Source organism: Alosa pseudoharengus, unplaced genomic scaffold (genome assembly GCF_046254945.1).
Source record: "Alosa pseudoharengus isolate Yale_2024_CS ecotype anadromous, Long Island Sound unplaced genomic scaffold, YU_APseudo_1.1 YU_APseudo_1.1_scf_1, whole genome shotgun sequence".
Lineage (NCBI taxonomy): Eukaryota > Metazoa > Chordata > Actinopteri > Clupeiformes > Clupeidae > Alosa > Alosa pseudoharengus.
In genome coordinates, this window is record NW_027468564.1 from 2,568,853 (window position 1) to 2,579,670 (window position 10,818).

At 38.9% G+C, this 10,818-nt stretch overlaps 1 protein-coding gene across 1 annotated transcript; it reads right to left on the reverse strand.

The window, feature by feature from the left end:
- Positions 1–373: 373 nt before the first annotated feature.
- Positions 374–2,901, reverse strand: LOC143120778 (uncharacterized). Its single transcript, XM_076281398.1, has 2 exons — positions 2,823–2,901; positions 374–2,555 (listed from the first exon to the last, which is right to left on the reverse strand). Exon 2 carries the CDS (start codon positions 2,359–2,361, stop codon positions 1,069–1,071), a length of 1,293 nt encoding a protein of 430 aa, XP_076137513.1. The 5' UTR covers positions 2,362–2,555; positions 2,823–2,901; the 3' UTR covers positions 374–1,068.
- Between the last annotated feature and the right edge of the window lie 7,917 nt (positions 2,902–10,818).

The following is a 10,818-nucleotide window of genomic DNA, read 5'->3' on the forward strand; positions in this document are numbered from 1 at the left end:
GTGGCTTATTGCTTTTCTAAAACTGTTACTATAAATACCTGGCAACGTTTTATAGAGTAAAGGCACAGCGACGAGAAATTCATATATTTATTCATAGAAAATCATTTGTCCGCCAAGTAATATATTTCCTCTATCTGAATGATTTCCAAGAATTCGTTGAGACACAGCTACTTTAACTTTTGTATTAAGTTATGGTAGCGCAGTAACATAAAACAAAATGCAGTCAAGGTGTATGTTTGTGCTGCATTTTACAACGGCATTGAACGTGATTCAGCCTATCACAATCAAGGAATGGAACTATCAGTTTTAGAACTGTTACAGCTCATACTGCGTTGCAGTGCTGGAGACGCATCCCGTTCACTTTACATGGGTTTACATCATCCGTTGACTAACTGGATTGTGGGTCCGTTGCGTTACGTTGCATTTTGTCTCATTGGTCTTCTGCTTTAAAATGTGGAAGAAGTGTGGTCTGCACACTGCAATTGCTCCAAAATATAAACTTTATTACTTTAAAAACATAGCAACGTTTCGATCACCCTGGATCTTCATCAGGCATGTGGGTAACAGGAGGAGTGTGGCCTATATCACATGACTATTCATTCAGCACCCGCCTAAGCAGGGCACCCAAGGGTGCCAATCATCATGACTGACAGGCCTATGTGTCAATAATAAAGAAAAAAAGGAAAAAGCTGTATCAGTCAAATATTGTATCAATAGGCATAGGCCTATGTGCAGAGTCTTAATGTTCATGACAAAGACAAATAGATAGAGAAAAAAAGAGAAAAAAGAAAATACAAATTCTGCTTCAAAATGGTCAACTTTTCTAATAATTTTAAAAGTAAAATAAACTAGCCAGTGGCCACTGATTGACATGAAACTCATTGTACATCATCTATAGATTATAATTTATTCAGAATGATCATTTTCTCACCATACCAATGTTGTTTTAACCAAATCCCATTTAAATTAATTCAATCAATTGATTCATTCCAGTATTTTTCAATTCAAAGCCATTTTTACTTCACCATTTTGACTTTGAACATATTCACCACCTCCACAATCATCTCTTCAAGTGTGTGCTAGCATATGGCGTTTGAGACTAGATATTGCTAAAAAATCTTTTCCACACTGGACACATTTATGAAGACTCTTGTCAATATGTGTACGTATGTGACATCTAAGGTTTGGGGATGTTCTGAATACTTTTCCGCAATAAACACATTTATGAGGCTTCTCTCCCGTATGTATTAGAAAATGATTTTGGAGAGTTTGGAGGTGTGTAAATACTTTCCCACACTGGTTACACTTATGAGGCTTCTCTCCAGTGTGTACTAGCATATGGCGTTTAAGACTAGACATTATTGAAAACGTTTTTCCACACTGGACACATTCATGAGGCTTCTCTCCAGTGTGAGTTAGCATATGGGTTTTAAGATTTGTAGAGTGCAGAAAAGCTTTTCCACACTGAACACATTTATGAAGCTTCTCTCCAGTGTGAGTTATCATATGGGTTTTAAGACTTGTAGAGTGCAGAAAAGCTTTTCCACACTGAACACATTTATGAGGCTTCTCTCCAGTGTGAGTTAGCATATGAGTTTTAAGCTTTGAAGGGCGAGAAAATGCTTTTCCACACTGAACACATTTATGAGGCTTCTCTCTAGTGTGTGTTACCATATGGGTTTTAAGGGTTTCCATTTGTGTAAATACTTTTCCACACTGGTTACATGTATGAGGCTTCTCTCCAGTGTGTCTTAGCAAGTGGCTTTTAAGATTTGAACGTTTTCTAAAACCTTTTCCACAATGGAGACATTTATGAGGCTTCTCTCCAGTGTGTGTTAGCATGTGGATTTTAAGATTTGAAATTTGTGAAAAAGCTTTTCCACACTGGGTACATTTATGAGGCTTCTCTCCAGTGTGTATGAACATGTGGGTTTTAAGAGTTGAACTGTATGAAAACCATTTTCCACACTGGACACATTCATGAGGCTTTTCTCCAGTATGTGTAAACTTGTGACGTTGAAGATCTTGGGATGTTCTAAATGATTTTCCACACTGGGAACAATTATGATGCCTCTCTCCAGTGTGTACTAGCATGTGAACTTTAAGGTTTCCAGCCAATCTAAAACCTCTTCCACACTGGGTACATTTATGAGATTTCTCTCCACTAGGTGGCTTCATTCCTTTATTAGGCTTCTCTCCTTTGTGTACAAGCATGTGGCGTGAAAGACTTGACCTGTGTGAAAAACCTTTTCCACACTGGGAACATTTATGAGGCTTCTCTCCTGTCTGTGTAAGCATGCAGTGGTTGACTAGTGAGGGTGTTGTGAATGCTTTTCCACAATGAGAATATTTATGAGGCATTTTCCGAGACTTCTCCTTTTTCTCCTTTTCGTTCACCCTAACTGAGTGTGTTCGCTGGTGATTCTCAAGTTTAGTGAGGGTCGTGAAACTCTTCCTGCAGACTGAGCAGTGGTGCAGCCTTCCTTTGAGTTGCAGGTTGAGTTCATCATTCAGTCCATGGATCTTCTGTGTTACATGTGGGTGTTCAGATACATCTGGAAGAGTAACCACATGCACTTAGAATGACGATAGATGTTTGTAAATTGGTTAAGTTTCATCTAGTGCTTTCAGTTAAAAGCGTTATTAACGGCGTTAACGTAAACCTATTTTAACGGCGTCAATTTTTTTTATCACAAGATTAACGTTCTTTTTGTTGTAATAAACATTGTAGTTTTTGACATGCTGTTGCAACAACTATTAACGTTAGAACAACTACAACACCACACTGGATCTAGCTAGACCGGAAACTAAACAATACTCACTGACTAATGGAATGGAACGTTGTATAGAGCTGGTAAGTCCCGCCCATCCGCTAAACCCCCAGTGGACCTCTAGATTGAAAAATCGTCAATGCAAGTGAATGTGAGAAAATAATTCTTTTCTGGTCCCGTTTGAATTGTGCCATGAATGTGAACATATGTTGTCTGTACATCATGTCATAACATCAACTAAACATAACTCACACATTCATTCTATCACTTGTAATATGAATGTAGCCTATTTCCTACAACTAGGTGAGATAATTGGCTATGTTATACTGAAGTTCCACAGTTATCTAGCTAGCAAGCTAACCGTTTTGCATGCATGGGATATTATTGATATGGTAAGTGTAGCTACATGCAAAATGCGTACAATACATGGGGTATTGCAAACAAATTAGGTTGGTAATGTACATAGTTTCGACATGAGTAAGTTACATAAACATAATTCTTCATAACTGCCGTGTTAGTAAAATGATTGAATGTCCTGTGAATTAATAACTAGATGTAACGTCAACGTGTGATTACTAGCTGTCTTTCCCATTGGAATCAATGATATAATGTTAACATGTTGTCCGCTAAAATGGGGCGTGATGCAGATTAAATGTATCTTTATGATGATGCGCCGTTAGTAGGCTACATAAAGGCATGCTGCACACACTTGGTTGGGTTTACGAGCCGGCCAAAGAGTAGTAGCCTAGGCTGACGCATTAGTTGTGTGCCGCTAAAGATTTTTTCACCGTCACTTGTTCTGTTATCAACATTCCTCTTTGGCTGCTACTATTTGAGATGCACTCTGCTTTTGACATTCATTTACATTAGATTCCATTCTTTTCAATACAACTCTGCAAACCAGCATCGCACTTTGGCGCCGTGTAAATCACGATTCAGTTATATTTGGTCGACTCTGCTCCATAAAATCCATTGTTCATCCAGTGTTTGCCTGTTAAAAACTTTGGCATTGATGTGTGTGGCAAGCAGGGGCGGACTGGGACCAAAAATCGGCCCTGGCATATTTGGCCCAAGCGGCCCTCAAATCGGTGGGGCACACCTAATTAAATACAAAATCTTTGCATTACACTTAAATATGCATATATTTTTAACTGTCATGGAGCACTGAAAGTGATGTAGGCCTCATTATCTCTCTGACTGATCAGAGGTAGGCATGGAGTATATGATCTCCATATTCAAGTAGGCTAACAAGCAAGAGTTTCTGCTTGAATTCAAAGTATCATTTAATCATTCAAATTATTCAATAGGCTACAATTGACAGCAGCACCAAAAATTGCTGAAGACATTAATGTAATTTATACCAGTTATCACTGTAGGACTGAAACAACACAAACAGGGCTGTTGCTGGAAATATTTTATTCCTGTAGGCTATACTACCTACCTACATTGCTGGTAAATTTTGGAACAGTACAACTACATGAACTAATTATTTTTAGTGTCTTCCAATAGCCTATCGTATAGGTTATATGTACTGTAGCTTAGTTGGCTTGTGCATGACGTGACGTTTTGTAACCTACATTTCCGTCAGTCTACAGCATTTTAGCCCTTCTTTACCATGATAACCCTTTCAAGATAGAACCCTTCTCTACTTTGAGAGACCAACCACCACTCATGCCATCGATGTTGAATTTTGGGCGTCTGACAGAAACTGATCAATCTGACCAACAATTAATGTTGATTTGACACTATTTTGCTGTCCGGGTTTGCAAATCATTCATTTAGAAAATTTAAGTTGCGCTATTTGTTATTATAATCACAGCACGGCCTTACTATGTTATCATTAGGCTACCACATCATTACATTATGATCCATCATTATCCTCCCTCACGGTCTGGTTTGCCTCTGCGTCAGCCCGTGCAAAGGCCAGGCTACAAAGAGTCGTCCGGGCAGCAGAGCGCATCATCGGCTGCCCCCTGCCCCCCATCATGGACCTGTACAGTTCCAGGTCCATTAACAGATCTGTGAAGATTGTGGCCGACCCCTCTCATCCTGCCAATAGTCTGTTTAATCTTCTCCCCTCTGGAAAGCGGTACAGGGCTTTTCTGCCCAAAACTTCACGCCACCGCCACAGTTTTTTCCCCCAGGCAATAGCCCTCCTAAATAACTCTTAAACTTGGACTTCATTGCACTTTATTTGTATTTAACACAGCACTATTTACATTCCTATTAATTTATTGCTCATAATGGTCCTGTCTGTCCTTGTATTGTGTTTATTTTTGTCTTTCTGTTGCACTTTGTGTTGCCTGCATGGAGAAGACCAAATCAAATTCCTAGTATCTCTATCTCTATGGCGAAATAAAGTTGAATTGTACCTGTTCCAGCACTGAGTTCTTATCATGTAGCCTCAACTAGGCTCGCACTCTCCACTTGCTCACTGTCCCTTGCTCTGTATGCTTGCTTACATCCTCGTTTAAACTCAATGAACTTCAACATGTTGCTGACATATGCTAGCCTACTTGCAATATTGTATTTTTGAAGCTTCTACATTGGTGTTAATTTTGCACAATTGTCACTACCGGCACCCGCCGCAATTTCGTGTAGGCAACTTCGATTAACTTTTGATGCGCTCACAGAATCCTGGCTCTGAGCCAAAATGTATAAGTATAAGTATATATACTTATATTGATCCCGTGAGGGAAATTTGGTCTCTGCATTTAACCCAATCGGTGAATTAGTGAAACACAAACAGCACACAGTGAACACACAGTGAAGTGAAGCACAGACTAATCCCGGCGCAGTGAGCTGCCTGCTACAATGGCGGCGCTCAGGGAGCAGTGAGGGGTTAGGTGCCTTGCTCAGGGGCACTTCAGCCCGGCCCACTGGTCGGGGCTCGAAGTGGGGCCTAACGTGATCTGTTATTGGATCAGTCCAGTGTCAATATTGAAATGTAACCAATGGGCCGCTGATTGTCCTTCCTTTGGGATGATCGTTGGCCAAAATAATTAAATTTCATATATATAGCCTATTCTATCGGCCCAAAAGGTGCATCGGCCCACCGGGAAAATGCCCGGTATGCCAGGTGGCCAGTCCGCCCATGGTGGCAAGTGACATAGACTGTAGGCCTATGAAATGGCAATGCACTCATGTTGAAAAGTTCCTTATTTTCAACTGAACTCAAAGATAATGATGAATATAGTATGAATATAATATTTTCTGTTTGTTATGCCCTTTATAATGTGTGTAAGCCTACATTTTGTGCATGCACTTCTGCGGTAGCATTTATTTCAGTTTATATCAGCTATATTTCTGAAGAATATATTGTGTTCCCTCAGGTCTGCTGCACATCTTTTGAAATTTGATTTGAAATAATCAAATAGACCTACATATTAAAGTTCAGTTAATAAAGTAACTTGCTTTGCTTTCATTTGAATCCCAATCAAGATACACAATAATTGCTTTATTGTTAATATGGACTCCTGGAAAGTTCAGAAATGAAAAATAATAGAATTTTAATCATATGATAAAATATGTGATTAATCATGATTAACTATAGGAATTCAGCGATTAATCGTGATTAAAAATTGTAATAGTTTTTATCACGTATGATTTATTTAACGGTCTCAAAATAGCTTTACACTTCGATGGTAGCATAGATGGGGTCCCTACAGACATACGGTAGGACTATTTACTCTGAAAGTTTACAGAAAGGCCATAACAAGGGTTGTTTCTGAAGGAAGCGCATTGCCTAACTTTGTGTTTCGATAGCGTCAAATCAGTTGGCGTGTTCAACTTCTTCCAGCATTGTACAGATCTGGCTGTGATGCATCTGGATTTTATGATTGGTTACACTGATTTTACAACAGCTAAGAGGGTCATTGTTAGGAACGACACACTGTTGGAGTGCCTAAGACAGGGGTCTCAAACTCAAATGAGCCGGGGGTACTTTGGCCAATGTGATCTGATCATCTCAGTGTTAAAGAATAATAATAGAAAAAAAAAGAACCACTATTTCCTAAAATGCAATATTTTTCTCAAATATTGTATTTTCAAACACAAAACTACAAACTGAAAGTGCAAGTCTTTTTGACTATTTTCAGACACCTGTGCTAGCAACCTTAGCTTATAAACAAAATAATGATAAAATAAATATTATACAAATTATAAAAACAAACAAAAAAGCATAAAAACAGGTAAGCCTATGTGTGCATTTCACACCAAATAAAAATATGTTCCTCTTAAAACTTTATTAAACCTGGCAAACTAGAAGTTAGGGTTAAGAAAGCAACACCATTGGATTTTTATATCAACATTTCAGAAGGCCATGGCTTGAAAGCGGTCAGAGATAAAGACCTACTGTAAATGTAAAAATCTTTGAGTAAAAACAAAAGTTTATGAAGGGGTAAATTTACCCATCTAATTTGCCACTGGATGGAAAGCACCTCAAATTATGCACCTTTCACTAAATACTAGATGTTGAACATATTTGAGCAGGTCATATTACATAACAAATAAACAAGAAAACAGTAGGCCTAAGATGTATACCAACAATAGTAAACTATTACTAGCCTATAACCACAAGGCCTACAATAAAATGCCTCCTGGTCAAATCAGTTCCTATCGTTCCTATCCTATCCTTCCTATAAGTGACTTTGTAGTTCTTCAGAGCCCTATTTCTACTACCCCTGCTGTCTGTACCACATCCATTATGGACACTATCATCACGATTACCAGTGCAACCTCCAAGCTATGTTGGGCAGAGGGTCGAAATAAGCATGGAATGCTTAGTGGACACCGTCGTATACACGCAAAGACGCACCTCCATTCACAGACGCACCGTGATCACTGTCAATAGACGATCAATCATAATCTCCAAAAGTCAGATAATAGCTCCTTCAGAATCAGAATAGGTGAATAACATAGCCTACCCAAGACTTCATCACACGTGAACGTTTTTCAACATTTGGTGTAGGCCTATTTCTGCTTCAATTTGTGCAAAACTATGGCCTGAATCGCTTCCGCGTCATTACGAACAAATGCACGTCTTCGTGTTTCTCGCGTGTAATAGTATTTCCTGAAAACTTTGTGCAGGGATTTTGGGTTTGAATCAAGCTCTGGATGTCTAGCAAATAGTGGAGGAGAGTACAAATGAAATTTGTCAACATTACTTGGATCTATCGTCTGTTTTAATCAGAATCGTTGTTTGACGCAATTAAAAATACCCTCAAGAGCCGATTTACATTACTATTTTGACATAGGTCACGGGCCGGATTTTGAGACCCCTGGCCTAAAACCTCCCCTAGTTGTTGTAAAATGAATGTAGCCTACAGACTCGAGTGGCTTATTGCTTTTCTAAAACTGTTACTATAAATACCTGGCAAAGTTTTATAAAGTAGAGGCACAGTCACGAGAAATTCCTATATTTATTCATAGATAATCATTCATCCGCCAAGTAATATATTTCCTCTATCTGAATGGTTTCCAAGAATTTGTTGAGACGCAGCTACATTAACTTTTGTATCAAGTTATGGTAGTGCAGTAACATAAAACAAAATGCGGTCAAGGTGTATGTTTGTGCTGCATTTTACAACGGCATTGAACGTGATTCAGCCAATCACAATCAAGGAATGGAACTATCAGTTTTAGAACTGTTACAGCTCATATGCAGTTGCGTGCGTTGCAGTGCTGGAGACGCATCCCGTTCACTTTACATGGGCTTACGTCATCCATTGCCGAACTGGATTGTGGGTCCGTTGCGTTACGTTGCATTTTGTCTCATTGGTCTTCTGCTTTAAAATGTGGAAGAAGTGTGGTCTGCACACTGCAATTGCTCCAAAATATAAACTTTATTATTTTAAAAACATAGCAACGTTTCGATCACCCTTGATCTTCATCAGGCATGTGGGTAACAGGAAGAGTGTGGCCTATATCACATGACCATTCATTCAGCACCCGCCTAAGCAGGGCACCCAAGGGTGCCAATCATCATGACTGACAGGCCTATGTGTCAATAATAAAGAAAAAAAGGAAAAAGCTGTATCAATCAAATATTGTATCAATAGGCATAGGCCTATGTGCAGAGTCTTAATGTTCATGACAAAGACAAATAGAAAGAGAAAAAGACAAAAAATGGTTTTAAAATGGTCAACTTTTCTAATAATTTTCAAAATAAAATAAACTAGCCAGTGGCCACTGATTGACATGAAACTCATTGTACATCATCTATAGATTATAATTTATTCAGAATGATCATTTTCTCACCATACCAATGTTGTTTTAACCAAATCCCATTTAAATTAATTCAATCAATTGATTCATTCCAGTATTTTTCAATTCAAAGCCATTTTTACTTCACCATTTTGACTTTGAACATATTCACCACCTCCACAATCATCTCTTCAAGTGTGTGCTAGCATATGGCGTTTGAGACTAGATATTGCTAAAAAATCTTTTCCACACTGGACACATTTATGAAGACTCTTGTCAATATGTGTACGTATGTGACATCTAAGGTTTGGGGGTGTTCTGAATACTTTTCCGCAATAAACACATTTATGAGGCTTCTCTCCCGTATGTATTAGAAAATGATTTTGGAGAGTTTGGAGGTGTGTAAATACTTTCCCACACTGGTTACACTAATGAGGCTTCTCTCCAGTGTGTACTAGCATATGGCGTTTAAGACTAGACATTGTTGAAAACGTTTTCCCACACTGGACACATTCATGAGGCTTCTCTCCAGTGTGAGTTAACATATGAGTTTTAAGCTTTGAAGGGCGAGGAAATGCTTTTCCACACTGAACACATTTATGAGGCTTCTCTCTAGTGTGTGTTACCATATGGGTTTTAAGGGTTTCCATTTGTGTAAATACTTTTCCACACTGGTTACATGTATGAGGCTTCTCTCCAGTGTGTCTTAGCACGTGGCTTTTAAAATTTGAACGTTTTCTAAAACCTTTTCCACAATGGAGACATTTATGAGGCTTCTCTCCAGTGTGTGTTAGCATGTGTATGTTAAGATTTGAAATTTGTGAAAAAGCTTTTCCACACTGGGTACATTTATGAGGCTTCTCTCCAGTGTGTATGAACATGTGGGTTTTAAGAGTTGAACTGTATGAAAACCATTTTCCACACTGGACACATTCATGAGGCTTTTCTCCAGTATGTGTAAACTTGTGACGTTGAAGATCTTGGGATGTTCTAAATGATTTTCCACACTGGGAACAATTATGATGCCTCTCTCCAGTGTGTACTAGCATGTGAACTTTAAGGTTTCCAGCCAATCTAAAACCTCTTCCACACTGGGTACATTTATGAGATTTCTCTCCACTAGGTGGCTTCATTCCTTTATTAGGCTTCTCTCCTTTGTGTACAAGCATGTGGCGTGAAAGACTTGACCTGTGTGAAAAACCTCTTCCACACTGGGAACATTTATGAGGCTTTTCTCCAGTGTGTATTAGCATGTGGCGTGAAAGACTTGACCTGTGTGAAAAACCTCTTCCACACTGGGGACATTTATGAGGCTTCTCTCCTGTATGTGTAAGCATGCAGTGGTTGACTAGTGAGGGTGTTGTGAATGCTTTTCCACAATGAGAATATTTAAGTGGCATTTTCCGAGACTTCTCCTTTTTCTCCTTTTCGTTCACCCTAACTGAGTGTGTTCGCTGGTGTTTCTCAAGTTTAGTGAGGGTCGTGAAACTCCTCCTGCAGACTGAGCAGTGGTGCAGCCTTCCTTTGAGTTGCAGGTTGAGTTCATCATTCAGTCCATGGATCTTCTGTGTAACATGTGGGTGTTCAAATACATCTGGAAGAGTAACCACATGCACTTAGAATGACGATAGATGTTTGTAAATTGGTTAAGTTTTATCTAGTGCTGTCAGTTAAACGCGTTGTAAACGGCGTTAACGTAAACCTATTTTAACGGCTTAAATTTTTTTATCACAAGATTAACGTTCTTTTTGGTGTAATAAACATTGTAGTTTTTCACATGCTTTTGCAACAACTAGTAACAACTACAACACCACACTGGATCTAGCTAGACCGGAAACTAAAC